This window comes from Recurvomyces mirabilis, assembly GCF_035927965.1.
Source record: "Recurvomyces mirabilis strain CCFEE 5264 chromosome Unknown scaffold_5, whole genome shotgun sequence".
Classification (NCBI taxonomy): Eukaryota; Fungi; Ascomycota; class Dothideomycetes; order Mycosphaerellales; family Teratosphaeriaceae; genus Recurvomyces; species Recurvomyces mirabilis.
Window position 1 is genome coordinate 242539 of NW_027041939.1, and position 16596 is coordinate 259134.

A 16596-nucleotide genomic window follows, 5' to 3' on the forward strand; every position below is an offset into this window, starting at 1 on the left:
TAGTCGCGACAAACCAAACGATTGGAGCTCATCTCCCAAATGCAAACGCTCATATCTATCCTGTAGTAGCTCCAAACAATGCATCAGATCCGTAGCAAGTGACGCCCATGTTGTATTATAGTAAAGTGTTGTTGTATCTGGCGAAGGGAAAGGTCGTCGTCACACCGGCCAAGGTATTGGAGTGTCCTTCCCTGCCATCATCTGTGTGCTTCGACGAAAGTAGTTTCAAGGTAAAAGCGATGTCCATCGTTTATGCATTCCAGTCCAAACCAGTTCTGATCAATCGTCCAAGATCGGTCGCGTGTGGATCCTTCATCATGGAGAAACTGAGAGTATGTTAGTCCGGTATTACACGTCCTTTTGCCCCAAGATAAACTTACTGGTTGCCTCCCATAACCCCAAACTTCATGTTCTGAAGACCGCAGAGTTGATCCCAACCATTGGAAGAAAAGTCACTAGATACCAATTAGCATTGTTCTTGTGGTTGTGAAGAGATCTGCACTTACGTCCGGTGGTTGAGAAGCCACTTCATTGGCGCGGGGTCCTCCTCCTCAGCTGGTGGTGGACGAGGGTCACCGGGGTTACCGGCAACACCTTCCCTACACCAGATGGCGTAGGTTGGGACCGGGCCAATTGATGGCTTGGGATCGTAGTCTGAGAGCTGTCGGATAGCGGCGGAGAAATGAGGCAAGAGCCACTTAGGCGTCTTGCTGGGGTCGCCGGTACCGAGAAGACCGATCTCATTGAAGAACACGTGAAGACGGACTGGGAGGGGATCGAGGTTGACTGGGCAGGGAGAGTCAAGAAGCAGGAGCTTCTCAACCTTCTCGTTCGCAGCCAAAAGCGCTTGAGCAACGGCGTAGGCGAGCACACCACCGGCGGACCAACCGCCGATGATGTAAGGACCCTTTGGTTGACGGCGCTTGATCTCGGCCAAGTAGACGAGCGAGATCACCTCGATATTGGCCTCCCATGCTGCGGGGTTCTTCATGAAGGGGCAGTTGAGGCCGTAAGCGCAAGTGTCGGAGCCGATATTGGGGATGGAAACGTAGCTGGTAGCGGAGCCGGAACCGTCAGGCAAGAAGAAGATCTTCTTGGTGGCGGACTTCGCGTTGCCTTGGAGAAGCACAGAAGTGGCGGCGGGGAAGTTGGAGATGTCGGTTTTATTGATGGCTGCTAGCCGTGCGGAGACCTCGTGCATGTCAGTCTGTTTTCCGGAAGACTGAGGGGCTGCCTTGGTCGCAGCGGCTTTTGGGGCTGCTGCGGCCTTGGCCTTGGGGCGCATACCGAGAGCATCTTCAATGTCCTTGATCGTTGGGTTGGTGGTCAAGAATGTGCTTGGAAGATCGACACCAGTCTTCTCACGGAGCTCACCGAGAATGGTCAAGCTCATGAGCGAGTCCATACCCATCTCAGCGAGCTCAGCATCGTCAGTCACCTCAGCAATGTCAACACCCATCTCCTGGGCGACGATGTGTCGGGCGAGGCTGACATCACCAATCTCTGGAAGGCTTTCCCGGGTTGGCGAGTCGACCTCAGGCTTGCCAGCATCGCTTGGGGCAGAGCTTGGGGCAGAGCTAGCTGGTGTGGAGCCATTCTCCATGGGCGTTGGCACATCTGTGGCAGGCATCGAGTCTTGATCGCTGTCCTCCTCTTCCTCCTCAGGAGCAGCGGCAGCAGAGCCGTTGTCGAACTGAGCAAAGTACTTCTTCATGTCACCGACAGATGGGTAGTCAGTGAAAAGAGTGGAGCTGATCTCCATGTCGAGCTCTTCACGGAAGATGGCAGAGATGGTCAAGGACAGAAGAGAGTCGACACCAAGGTTCTCGAAGTGAGCATCATCAACAAGCTCGGCCTCGTCGACCTCAGTCTCCTTGGCCAGGATCTTCATGACCTTGCTGATGAGACCACCAGCGGCCTTCTTGGGCGCGGGTGCCTTCTTGACCTTGGGTGCCTTAGGTGCTGGTGCAGCAGCCTTGGTCGGAGCAGCGACAGGCTTGTATGACGCAGGTGCGGCGCGAGCGACAGAGGCAGGAGCGAGAGCAGGAGCGGCCTTTTGTGGGGCAGCCTGAGCGGCAGAGCCCTTGTTTGGTGGCAAGAAAGTGTTGAGCACACGGCGAGGGATCTGCTGGAACTTGATGCGCTCGCAGACAGCGATGATCTCGTTGCCCTCCATGATGTAGACATCTCCCTGGGAGACGTTGCCAGGCTGAGGCTGCATGCGAACATAGTTGCGGAGCTTCATGCCGGCAGTGAGAGGACGAGAGAACTTCATGGCACCCCAGCCATGGGAGATGTAGACGTTTTGATCAGAGTCAACCATGTCGGAGGCGTTGACAATGAAGCCGGAGATGTGGCAAGAGCCGTCGATATGGTATGGCGAGCAGTAGAAGTCACCATCGTTGGGCGTAGTCGGGAAGTCGAGGGTGGCAGAGGCCTCAGTCTGGCCACTGGCGAGGACGACCTCGGACATGCCGCGATACTTGTCATCGTAGTTGACCAGAGCCTTGAACAGCTTGTAAGCCATGCCACGTTGGACTTTGTGAGCACCACCAGTCTGGGTCTTGGAGTTGAGGAGCTCGATCTGTGCCTGCACCATGTAGTTGTAGCGAGACCACTCATCAGCCCAGGCAGCCTTGTCCTCGAAGCGTACAATGCAGTGAGCGTGGTCGGCAATCTTTTGGCCATTTGGCTGAACACTGCGGAACTTGAGGTTCAAGGTCATGTTATCGAGATCAGCAGTCGCCTCCATCTGGACATGCTGGCCCTCAGCTGGCTGAGGAATCTGGGCAATCAGAGGCTTGGGTACCTCCATGTTGCAGACATTGTACCCGGGGGTCTCAGTGCCAGGACGCATCTGCTTCCACATGTAGTCGGCCACGGTAAGAGCCATGTCGGCATACAGAGAGGATGGGCACAGGGCCGCGTTGTTGACCATGTGGCCACAGACGACTGGGTAGAGCTTGGGATCGGCCAAGTTGCTCTGGATGGTGACGGAGCCAGTGTTGCCATTGAAGTTCTCGGCAACAACCCTCTGGCAAGAGGTAGAGAGGCGCTTGGCTGGCAACTCGACAGCTGGAGCGGCCTTGGCACCGCCCTGGCTCTCGACCATGACCTCCTTGATCTCGGGTGCCAAACCTTTAGTGAGAGTCCAGTTGTTCGTGTAATCCAACCAGTACTTCTTGTTGTCGAAAGAGTAGGTAGGCAGGTGGAGAAGCTCCTGCGCATCGTTGAACTCGCGGTGGTACTCGTCAAAGTTCATGTTCACACCAGCGGTGAACAGAGTGCACATGCTATTGGCAATAGTCTTCCAAGCATCCTCACCACGGCGGAGGGATGGAGCGGTGACAGTGGCGCCAATGGAAGCCTTGACCATACCAGAGCAGACTGGGTGGGCACCAACCTCGAGCCATGCAGTCTTCTCATCGAACACCTTGTTCTTCTGGCCGCTGGTGAGGGCAGTCCAGAAGTTGACGGTCTCGCGGGCGTGGCGAGCGAGGTAAGCTGGGCCAATAATGCCAGCCTCGCGGATGATCTCACCCTCGAGAGGGGACAGGACCGGGACGGATGGCTTGTTGAAGGTGACTGATGAGGCAAGAGCCTTGAATGGCTCAAGTATCGGGTCGACCTGGGCGCTGTGGAATGCGAATGGCACATTGAGCTTCGTAGCCTTAAAGCCTTTGGTGGTGAGGGCCTCGTTAGCGGCAGTCACAACATCGCCGCTGCCGCATAGTACGGTCTCCTCTGGACCGTTGATGCAAGCAATCTCAGTCATCTTGCTGCCGAGAGTATTGCGGATAGCCTCAGCGCTGCCCTTGACTGCCAACATGCCGTGAGTGTGGGGAGTGCAATCACGGACGAGGAGCTCGGCACGGCGACCGACAAGGAGAACCATGTCAGAAGCAGAGATGACACCAGCCACGTGGAGAGCAGCATATTCGCCCAAGCTGTGACCAATGACCGCAGCTGGAGTGATGCCCCAGGACGACCACATGCGTGCAAGAGCGACCTGAATACAGGCCATGCCGAGCTGGACCTTGACGGGAGACAAAGTCTGGACATCAGCGCCCTCGACAATCTCCAGAAAGCCCGGCAGTCCTTGAAGGACGGCGAGGTTGTTGAGCTGATTGATGTCGTCACGGAAGCTCTGGAGGTCCTGGTAAAGCTTCTGGCCGAGACCAGTGTACTGCGAGCCCTGGCCGGTGAAGCAGAAAGCAACCTTGGTTGGGACCATGGCTACTGGGCTGTAAGTCTCCTTTACCTGGGCCTGGAGAGCATCGGCAGCCTTGCTGATCTGGTCAAGAGGGAAGGCAATGCGGTAGTTGTGCTGAATACGACGAGCAGTCAGGGTGTAGGAGAAAGATGGGAGAGTGGTCTCCTGGTTGTCCTTCAAGTACTGCTGGAGATTTTCGATGTTGCGCTTCAGCGAGGCGATCGATCGGGCAGTCACGGTCACCGGGACGGTGCTGCGTGGATCGGTACCAGTCGGTGCCTCGCGGAGAGGACCATCTTCGACCAGAAGCGCAGTGTTGCCACCGGCAGCCGAGAAGTTGTTGAGGAAAACCTTGCGCTTCTCAGCACCCTTGCGAGGCCATGGGACCATCTTGGTGGAGATGTGAACGTTGCGGTCGATCAAATCCGCTGGGAAGGTCTTATTCATCTCGCCCTTGATACCAACGTTGGCCGGGATTTTGTGATGCTTCATCATCAGCAAGACCTTGGTAAGAGAGTTCACGCCGGAGGCAGCCTCGGCGTGACCGACGTTGGCCTTGATGGCACCAAGGTGGACAGTCTGCTCGGGCTTGCGCTGGCGGTGGCGGGGAGCAAAGACGTTGGTGACAGAAGTCATCTCAATACCGTCACCTGCCTGGGTGCCAGTCCCGTGCATCTCGATGTAGGAGATCTCGTGGGCGTCAATGCCGCAGTTGGCCAAGACACGCTTGTACAGGAACTCCTGAGCGCCGGCGTGAGGATGAGTGATAGATACCGCCTCGGCGGAGTGATTGGTAGCGGCACCAAGAATGCAACCCATGATAACATCCTTGTCAGCGATAGCATCCTCGTAGCGCTTCAGGATGACGGTACCGCAAGCATCACCACGGCAGTAACCATCGGCATTGTTGTCGTAGGTCTTGCAGGAACCAGTCTTGGACAAGAACTGACCCTTGGACAGGCCAGAGAAAATGTCGGGGTTGGTCAAGACGTTGAGACCACCAGCGCAGGCAGTGTCGCAGTCACCAGCCCAGAGGGAAGTGCAGGCAAGCTGGATAGCAGCGAGGGACGAGGAGCAAGCAGTGTCGACAGAGTAAGAAGGACCGGAGAACTTGAAGTAGTAGTTAATGCGGCCAGGAGCAAATGCACGTACACCACCGGTAATGTAGTAGGTGTCGACGTTCTGAGCGGCATTGATTTCACGCCAATCGTCGGAAGTCTGACCGTAGAAAGTACCCACACGGTGGAGCTTGGTGGATGGAGTGCGGTTCGGCACGTAACCAGACATCTCCAAAGCCTCGTAGGCAGTAACGAGGGCAAGTCGGCCCATAGGGTCGGTTTGGGCAGCCTCACGAGGAGACATGTTGAAGAAGCGAGGGTCAAAAAGACCGGGCTCATCAATGAAGCAACCGAATGGGGTGTGTGACTTGTTTCTGCCCTTGCCGGAAGGATCGCAGTGAGCATCAGCATCAAAGCGATCAGCTGGAATCCTGCGGTGGACGTCCAAGCCCTTCATAAGCAGGTCCCACAAGGCCTCGGTGTTGGCAGCGTTTGGGTAACGACCGGCTAGGCCGACAATGGCGATCTTGTCGTTTTGAGTGCGGCCCTTTGTGTCACTCTGACCCTCTGGCAGAGCACGCTCGTCAACCGTGGAGACGTCGGCCTTGCCGCCAGCCTTGAGGGCGGAGACGAGACTGTTGGAGACATTGCTGACACCGATAGCGAAGATCTTGGCCGGTCCCTTGTTAGAGGACATTTGGGAAACGGTCTCCTCGAGAAGATGGTCCCAGCGGACTGGGAGCTGGAGCATCTCAGAAACGGCAGTCTTGGCGAGCTCCAGAGCATCCTTAGCTACTATGGCCTTGCCGGTGGAGGAAGAGTGGACCACAGAGGCTGGCTGGTGCTTCTTGAGCTCAGCGGAGAGGTCGGCGTCAAAGATCTTGTCGAAGGCAGCCTGGCTGTAAAGGTGCTCGGCGTGGTAAGCTCCATAGACTGGAATCGGCACGCGGTGGTTCTTGGAGAGAGCAGAGGACTCCTCGAAGAAACGCTTGACGGTGGTAGGAGGGCCAGAAATGGTGATGGCCATGACGGAGACAGCGGAAACATAAGCCTGGCTGGACCGACCAATGCCAGCCTCCTTGTGGAACTTTTTCAACGCCTCTTTCGCTGCCTGCTCGGTCGTACCGGTCACAATGGTAGACCACGGAGCATTCTCCTCGCCAATCTGAGACAAGGCGGCACGTGTAGCATCGACGACCGCACCAGAGCGGAATGAGATTCGGACATACTGCTCACCCAGACTCATGAGCTCTGGGAGAGTCTTGGCGGAAACCACTGCAGAGGCAGCGATCAGGCCGGTGCAGAGGCCAAGAACGCGGGTGTTGTTGGTGGCAGGGAGCTCGTTGGGGTTCTCACTGAAGTAGCTGAGATAGTGGCCGATCTGGGTGATTGTGACAAATGCAGATTCAAGCATTGGCACTTTCAGGCCCTTCTGGTAGTAGGCCTCGACGAGGTCGTTGACAGTAAGGAAGTCAGGAATGACATCGCGCTGGCTGCGAGGAAGTCGCTTGGTCTCCTCTCGGAGAGCGACAGAGCATCGCTCGATGAAGCTGCGAACCAGACCATTCTCCTTTCGAAGGATGATGCGGTGCAATAGAGCATACTGCTCGGCGGTTTGGTCGCCGAAAAGCAGGACGTTCGACATTGTGTTGTTTGCTATGCTTTTTTAAAATGCTGGATATAGTGGTTGAATAGTGTTGTGAAATCGTAGTAGATCGATTTGGACGGTGAGATCGACTGTGGTGGCTAGTCACAGAAGCTAATCGTAGTGTGGTCGATGTGGTAGGGAGCGGATTAAGGAGATGTGAGGACTCCTGGCGAGGAAGTTCTCAAGGTCGACAGTTGTTAGGAGAAAACGCTTGAAGGACAATGCAACGAGATGTTCAGGCAGGTGGCTAGACTGACTGGACAAACAGGAAGATGAGACGGAACTCCGGATGAGAGGAAGATGGGATCTGGCAAGGAGAGTTGGTACGCAGCGTTATGTATCAGCACCTTCCCGAGAAGCGATGAGGGACCAGGGTTTGCAATAGGGATGTCAGGGCGGATCAAGCTGCGGTTCAAGATGAGCGCAACTCCCATTTTGGATACACGGGGATGATGGCGCAGAGCATTGACCCGCTCGGGAGAAAGAGAGAGAGATCCTGCAGCCAAGCTAGCGTCTATTGATAGGATTGAAGACCGATGGAGATCCGACTAACCAGCAGTCCGATCGCCTTTGCGAGAAGCTGTAGCTCCGCCCACGCGCATTTCAGATACCACCGTTACACTTGTTCAACACGACACTCGAATCCTCTCGTCATTGACCCGGACATGCAGCAGTTCATCGTACAACTGCAGGCCATTCACCAACCTGCGATTATTGATGATGACCGGGCCCTTATCTTCTAGACTGTTTTCAGCCCCCTGATCAGTACCGCCAAACGATCGACTCGAGTCGTTGCGTCTCACCGGAAGTACTCCTGTAGCTGGTTCGTAAGCACTACATAGGCGAAGGATAGCTTTCCATGCACGCATGAAATAGCTACGTCTCTTGCTCACGAATACGCATTAGCTAACATAGCCCTTACATTGCTGGACTCCGCACCTTGCTCCTCAGGGCTGCAAATAATGCCAGCGGTGATCTTTCGCTTCGAAATCTTGGCGGAAGCAAGAATAGAAGCGGTACAGCCGCACGCTAGCTTTAGACTTTGGGACGTATCGTGGCTAACGCTCCATCGTCCACAGCCTTATGCGCTTACCACCAGAGCACCCCCGTATCTGTAACATCTTTGGCGATGGTAGCGACGTCGACGACCAATGGTGAGGCTTGAGGCCTGCTTGGAAATGGGGCCTTTATTTGCTCGTCTGACCGACAGCGTCTTCGCCATGCGCATATGCATACAATAATTGGCAAGGCTCCGCCCTAAAATTGCCCCACACTGAACATTCCAACAATAATGCTCGCGTGCTTCATGAGAGTAGTGAGCACAGCCGTAAAGTGGTAAGGGGCAAGTAATTCGTCCGCTAGCCTGAGCAAGCGATGTTCTAGCATCCCGGATCGATTCTTCTCCGCCTGTCTCCTCGCTATGCCACGATTGACACAGCTTATCTGCCACAGCGCGAATCGTAGCAGTAATGATCTTTCCGCCACCGCCCTAGTCCCGTGGCGTAAATAACTCAGCGGGTTCAGAAGCCATATCTGGAAGAACTTGTGAGACCAGCAGCCGCATCGTCAGAAGTGGGACTGCTCGAGAACTATTCAGGAGACTTGAATCGTAGAGACGCAGCAATCGCAGCCAGTGCATTGCGGTCCGAGTCGAGATCTCCACTGTATGGGGCCGAGACGGCAGAGTGTTTTGCACATGCTTATCGATAGTGAGGAGGGTTGGCAGCCAGCGCCTTCAGGGGACAGTTAGAGAAATAGAGAAAAACGGCCGCTATGCCTCGCCCGGAGTCTGCAGCCAGGAGTACATTGGTCTCAACAAGCTATTGAAATGGCAATATCCGGTCACAGATGAACGGAGTCGCTCAACGAATGCTTGATAGCGGATCTACCACGAATTCGGCGATGCACTTGCGGCTTACGCAGATCGACATCACTGCCTGAGCCATGTCTCCTGGAGCCTGCTTTCCAGGATATCATTTCTTCTCCGCTGTCATCGATCAGTATCCCATTCACTGCAGCTGGATCATGTCGCATATTAATCTTGCGGGTATATGCAAACCGGTAATCGATGACAAGAGTGAAGTCGGCCCATCTTCCGAGAGCGCGCACGGATGACGACAAGACATGCATATTCAAGGTTTCTACATGGATCTGTACATCAACGTACTGGACGAGAAGACTGTACGCATCAATATGCAGTCTCACCAAGCAAAATCTACCCAGACGACTCACGCAGTCCAGCTTTGGAGCGGAAATTGGAGTCAAGTTTTGCGCATCGCCCTCGACATCATCTGTTCGTCACCGGCACGAACGCAGCAATGCAATGGCGAAAGTTTTTGACATGATGCAAAGATCCTCGTATTCCTGTTGTTAACCCTGGACAACCCATTTTGCTCTACTATCAGGTCGACCTATCTACCGCGCATGGCCGTTTTGTTGGGAACCCAGAATGTGCAGATGTCCCCAGTCGTCTTGTTCATCGACTTTCCGAGCTCTAGAGCAGTGATAGAGGTTGGACTGCTGCGCTCGAGAGGCGACACCGCAATCCTGGCACACCATTCAACTGACACAATTCTCCCTGTCAGTCTCTAGACTCCTCGTAGATGATCCAGAGGCCTCGGCGGAGCTACATGCCCGGCAGAGATCAAGCCTGTGGTTGCGACCATAACAGTAAGCTTACTCTCGCATTCAAATCTGGTTTCTTTTCCAACGTTCGTGAGGCTACACGTTGGCCTACCACATCAGTCCAGGCTCAAGACATTCAACTCCAACAAATCTTTGAGTCTGAGAGGTAGAGAAAAGGACGTGAAATTGTAGCTTGTCTGTCGCAATAGGCCCTTGACGAAGTACTGATTAGAGTGAACACGGACTGTTCCCTAATCCGGACCGAGATGTCACCAACATGGATATGTGCGGCTTTGACATCACACGAACAATCTGCTTCGCTGGTCTACTAGCTTGAAAAACGGCATCAAAATTGGAGCTGATCCAGGCAGGCGTTACTTGACTGCGCGCAGCGCTCGAGCAGCTCGCAGGTAGCTCTGTCGACCGCCGCACAACCTCCAGGATAGCCGACTATTAGCGGAGATCACGCTGGTCATTACTGCGGTGGCTAGAGGCCATATAGAAGGGAGTTCCAGCCCTAGATGCGGGTCCTAAGGAACGCATGGTTCAAGGCCATGTCGAGAAAGACCGCTCATGGCATACAGACCGGGGGACTATGCTGGTAGTTGAGAATGACGAATTGGTTGGTAGGACTGTGGTGTCTTCTGCGTAGTCTCCTCCCGCAGCTGATATATGTCTATTTCAACATCTCAACACTGCTGCAGCACGGCGCTCTCACAGCAAGTTCCACTGACTGCGGTAGGTTGCGGTCGACTGTCTGCGCGGCCCATCAGATCACTCGGTTCCTCTTCCGATCTCCACGACTCACACATCTCGCATCGTTGAAAAGAATGACTGTGTCGTCATCGCTATCGCGCCCAGAAGCCAGTCTTGAATGTATTGGAAATCTGGGAGATCAGGGCGGGATGTTGTCGCTGCTCGGTGAACGCCTGCCCTCCAAACAGACTGTACCGAGATAGTCTCGTCCGCCGAGCAGCCGCCGCTCTTGTCACCGGAGTACGAGGCAGTCGAAGCTAACAGCGCTATCGGCGACAATGCAGCCTGGCAGCCTGAGGTCTGCGTGGCAAATTGGAGACCACTTACCAGATGTTCCCATCCAGCAAGCTATTGGTTCGACCCGACAGTCTGATCCATCCGATAGAGCGGCAGTCCAGGGCTTCCTGTAGACTCGAACATCGACATACCAGCTACGTTCCATTCCCCTCATGTCCAGCATCATTACACTGCAGCAGTGAATCCCTCCGCACTTGCTGCTACAATTGTGCGCAAAATGACTGTCGCATGCTAAGACCTAAAGTTGTACGGTGCGTAGTGTCCTCGAGGAGCGCCTGCACCTAAAATATCTAGTTATCGTCTTAATAAAGGCTTAAAAAGGGTAAGGATTATAATAATAGTTCGAGTTAAAGGTATTATTATTTTTAATATACGTTATAACGCGGCGTAAGGAGCCTTAAGTAGCTTCCTAGGTATAAGCGCTCCTCGAGGACACTATAATTTCCCTAACTTTGGTCTTGGCATGCGACAGTCATTTTGCGCACAATTGTAGCGCTGACATCGCTTACGGTCGCTTAGTGTCTACGAAACGCACGCTCGCACTAAGTGTTGTAGAGGAAGTCCCTCGCAATTGAATCCTTTCTCCTGCTCTCTTCCTTCTCGTCTTTTAGAGCTGTCACTCAACTATACAGCACTGCGGCCACAGCAGCTATGGACTTTCACGTCCGCAACGAGGCCCAGCATGGTACTTTAGCTCATACAAGGTCGTGAATGGCTTGTCTAGCTCGGCCCGTTCCCAAGGGTACCCACAGTGCCTGCTCCGTCAAGTGCATGTTGTATCGTCTGGACTAACCCTAGCAAGTGTGTTTGTCCTTAGGCGACTCACGATCACGGCATAACTTCAGATTATGGTTACCGTGGCCACCGATTCTCCTTTTGTCTCTTCGTCTATCGCTCGACCCCACGACCAGAACGGCATCTAGAGACAACCTTCGAGCAGAGGTCCCCAAGCAGCAGCCATTGAATCAAGGGCATGTTGTGATTCTTATTTCTAGCCACATCAATACAGCAAGACGTTACAGCTGGTTAGTTATCTATCGTTCTTGCTATGGGAACTGGCTCTATCAAAGTCTGGTTTCACTTGCCGGCCAAGCGGTTCAAAGTAGCCAGAGCCACCTGCCTAGTGCTCACACCACATTCGACTCGCCACGCCAGGCTTTCCTACTCATGCTTGGGCCACGATGACACAGACAGCATTCACTCCGGTCTTCCGTCGAAAGGTGGGCATCCGCGACGGCTAATCCCACGATAGACCTAGGAAAGCTCCTTGAAGATAGCGAACAGACGCCCCCATCGAAGACTGCAAGGGAAGGAGCACAAGCAGCCATGAGCATGCTAAGTGCCCCCACTGATAGCCCAAAGGGCTCTCCAGCCTGCGATCAGACGGATCAACTTGGTTGAGCTCGTGTGTCTGCAAGAGACCACACACGAAGATGTATGGCACCCCCTGCTCAACTTTGTGATGTAAATTGCAATTCGAAGAGCTTCGATAACCTGTACGGCGAGCTGTACGATGACAAACACCAAGCCTTTGTCCATTAACTTGCATATGTCTTGCACGCAGCGGATGACGTAGCTTTGGGAGCAGTGGGAGCAGACTCCATGAAATAGATGACCGAGACCTCGCCGAACGAGCTGGGGATCTTTTTCAGATCGGCCGCACTGTGCTTCGATCAGAATGTGGATAGAGTTCGCTCGCTTCACACTACTACCAAGCAACCTGCTTTGATCAACATGGATGGCATCTCCATGGTAGCCAGCGTCTTTGTGAAGCCCGACCGCTCCTCATACCGAGATCCAGCAACAGATACGACGGCGATACTGCAGATGGTCAAGGACCACGCAGCTGATTGGAGAGACCTTCAACAGGTCCTGGGCCGCTACCTTCGTGCTAATTAGCTGTTGGTCAACACTGCTATGCGGCCCAATCAGGACTGCGACAATGACCAAGACACCATTGTTCCATCTCTAGCATACAACCCTTCGACTAGCATTACGTCTCCATTGCAGCAAGGGGTTGCTGAGATCGTGGACGCCTTGTCAGTAGGTGGCATGGACGAATCTTGTACGCCGAATGCTGCATCGAAATGCTACGCCGAATCAAGCACTATCGGCGGCACATCAATCACATCGGAGCTTGACTCTGGTTTTCTCTTCGACGATCGTTTTCACCAATGTTGTGATGCGAGCAGCGACGAGGAGCCGCGAGATCCTAGAAGTATCAAGCTACTGGATATGTCAAAGGAAGATATGCAAGCGCAAAGCTCAAAGGTATGTTTCGTTCTTCATGCAGCGACCTGTGTGCTGAATATGTAGATCCTAGGGCAGCTTGTATCTTACTTGCACAGTATCGGTGTTTTTGAATTATCGAGAATGGACCGAAACTGCGGCCGTATTGCTTCACAGACTGATTCTGACTGCATAACAGGAGCCTTGCACGGTACTCTGTGTACTTGTCAGCATCGATGCATCACTGAAAAAAATAGTAGTCTCCGCAGGGTTTGGAATCGTGTAGGCATGATGGCGCACATAATGCGAATCGGAGCACTCTGCCAGATCTACTCGGCGCCTCAATAGCTGTCCCTTGGACCGTGACGGCTGAATGTGGCTTCTCTGGCGGTCCCCATGGGCCATTACAAAGTAGGTCACCGAGGACACGATATGGTCATGCTCCGATCCATACGAGAAGTCCTCCATGCCGTATTACAATCGGGGACAATGACCACAGCAGTGGCATAGCCCACGTGAAGTCTCCGATCGGTAGTTATCGTGGTGCTTGGAAGTGCCACCAACACGATATCTGTGCTACTACGTCGGAGTATTGTGCGGCACCATATGCAGCAGTGTTCTAGCGTCAGATCTTGTACAACATTGCCAAGTCCGGTGGCTGACGAGAAGCACTACATCAGTTGAACGTAGTAAAATGATCCTAAGTCGATCCAAAGCATCTGGAGCTGCCACGATACCATAACTTCGATACTGGCTTCATGTGACTATCGTGTCCCTGCAACCGGATCTATGCAGTCATGGGCCCGACTAGCCAGTGTTGCAGTCCCAGCAGAGCATGCTCGAGCTCGACCAGCTTTGTTGGTCGTTGTTTCGAAGGCGAACGCGACGATCGATCCTACCATATTCCTGTATGCGTCCGTTGGCAACACTACATGTACGTGCTGCAGCTCAGCAATACCCGCAGAAGATGCACTGCCGGGCTGATCTGACGAAGATGGCCAACACGTCGGATGAGCTCTCGCGAGCTACTACTATGCCTAAACTCCAGCTTGTTATCTGGGCCAAGACTGGACTGACACAAATGCTCAGGAAGTTGGCAATACACTTGATCCGAAAGTGTTTGATATCCAGCTCAGACGAGAACCTGGTCTCCCTGGTCACTGACTGCATGCGTTGTACCATCCTGCGCATTCTCACTCGAACTGTGGGTGGCAGTTCGGGAAGTAGATAATGCCAGGAAATGCCAGGGAATGCCATGCCGTAGACATACAACTCGTGTGCAATCGAGCTCATACAAGAAGATAGAATGGCAAGCTACACTGCTGACTTCCTGTTAGCTCAGTCATCATCAAGGAGGGCCGGGAGTCGTGCTGATGTGGGAGGCCAAGACCAGGTAAGGCCACTTCGATGCTTTGCTTTGCGTTATTCTCATCTGGTCATGGAAGACTTCGTCATCGCCTCGAGACGAGCGTATTGTGGTGGTCCTCCGAGAAGAACAGCTACTGCTTTGTCAGCACCACCGAGTCTGTCACCACCGAAGCACCTCAGCCGCGGCACTTGTGCTTGGCTAAACACATTTCAGTCTTAGACGTTCAACGACTTCTCTCCGTGTCATCGTCATGAACAGGCAAATGCCGAACGTAGTGTGGTATGCTCGGGGACACCTCCGGCGACTGACTCTTGCTCAGAGATCTTCCTTCCCTGCAACCACTCCTTTGAGTTCCTGCACCCATCGATCTGAAAGGTTCAGAATTCCACCACCTAATAACAGTGGAGCTCGACGTGTGGCCGCTTCATGTGTAAATTGTGGCCTGTCAACGGCCCGGAAGCCAATGAGAAAAGTCAGGACCTGCTTCCTAGTGCATCTACGACTGGTGCATTTGCTACATAGATTACGTGCAAATGAAGCATTAGGTAGAGGCATGTACGTTCCGTAAGGAGCAGACAGTCGTGATGGAGATGCTCTCGTTCGCCATGCCTATCATCTGTCTGGTAGAAATGGACATCGCCCGTTTGATACAAAAAAACAGTTCCGGTGAAAACGAGAGACGTCAACGGTATAGCATATGCAAGCTGTAGCACTATTCAAGTCCAGCACACCGTCTTATTGAGGCATTTTCCGCATTCGGCGTAAGCGGCGGCCGTTGCTATCTCTCTGTGCTCTACTCTAGCAGAAGTTGCATGACGAATGCGTGAGCCCAGGAGCATCGTCTGTCAGCCTTACAGCCAGTCAGAGGGACCTAAAAGGAGCCAAGAAAGCTGGCTGAGTGGCTTGAGTCTTATCAGTATCATGTACCTCAGTACACAGGTTTGGATTTCGAGGCGGCAAATAGCGCAAGGTTTAGAGCCACAGAGCGTCCGAAGCATGTGGTAGATACTCGACCTGGGCTTCCATTCGTAGCAGATCTATACTCGAGGAGCAGACAGGTCGTAGATGACGCTTGCTAGATAGCTGATCCCGCATGCAGCCCCTGCCCCTGCTCGAGCATGGTGAACACACATCACTGCATGTAGAAGAGCCTCCTGCATGACCGCAGCGCCAAGGGAGAAAGGCATCCCTATCGAGTATGTCGTGGCTTGCACAATGCTCCGATTTGGAGCAGCTGTGGCTGTCGAATTGGTACGTACTCCAGATCCCAGCATTGGGGTGTGCTGACGTAGAGGCCGACAATACGATCATCTGGCGAGGCTCGCTGGAAAGGAGTGCTCTGACATTCTAATCAGTCGAGATGTTGCGACCCGGACCATTTTCTATCGAGCGGACGCATGATTAGACGCCAGCAGTAATAAGACATCCCGCAGCCACAAAACCAGCTTCCCTCCAAGCCACTATCATGTAACAACCCACTTTGCGCGGGAACATCTGGCACAGGCTTCCGACGCCGACCCGTGCTGTGGGTAACCATCATATGGAATAGTCTATCATGCGTATACGGGACGATGCAAAAGAACACTAAAGATCATGTAATCGTAGCGTAGATCAGTATTCATCGTTTCAGCGGATTCGGAGTGTATCGACTACTTCTACATTGGGTAAATAGAGCTTCGAGACTTCCGGCCCACGCGTGGAGACAGAGATCGTACGCTAGGTGGAGTGGCGAGCCAGGGCCGCAGGGTGCTCAGTAGAAGAGGTATCCTTGTACATTACAGCCAGGGCATCCTTGCAGATGATCTACGACCAGGCACAAATTCTCCGATTAGACGAAGTGGCTTGCATGGCTTGGGTGAGCATAATCAAGATATCATCGACGCGAGAGGGACGCATCTTGCAGGCACAAGAGCTGCCGTCAGACGTGCATTTGCAATGCAGAGCTGAGTGTATCCTTGAGGATCGGCGGCTGAGAATAACGACATTTGAGCAAGTAGGCTCCCCCACTCAAAATCATATCTTAGTATCTTATGATTACCCACCAACGCCTGCAATACTCCTCCCGCTTACATTTCGTGGTGTTTTTATTTGGAGCGAGCTCCACTGCCCTACAGTCCTGGGTCCTGTATCAGATTGCTTCTTCAACCCCCACGCCTCTGCATTGGATATACTCGTGCTTGTTTCCGCATTGTGAAGCGCTCGATTACTTCTTGGTGAGGTTTATGGTGCAGTAGACGAGCATGGTATTCTGTACATATTGCGGCCAGTCCTTCACGCGGGACGAACACCTTGAACGGCATATCTTAACTCGTGAGTACATGGAAGCTAAGACTCCATCGAACATCACTGACCAGAAACTTCAGACACCAATGTCAAGCCCTTCAAATGCTTCACATGTCAC

General features: G+C 53.4%; 1 protein-coding gene across 1 annotated transcript; it reads right to left on the bottom strand.

Annotated features, from left to right (window-relative positions):
- Nucleotides 1–250: 250 nt before the first annotated feature.
- On the bottom strand, nt 251–6916 carry PKS1 (polyketide synthase; the record flags this gene model as incomplete). The annotated part of the gene is made up of 3 exons (XM_064835120.1): nt 251–326; nt 381–455; nt 507–6916. 3 exons carry the CDS (start codon nt 6914–6916, stop codon nt 251–253), a joined length of 6561 nt encoding a protein of 2186 aa, XP_064697055.1.
- Nucleotides 6917–16596: the final 9680 nt, after the last annotated feature.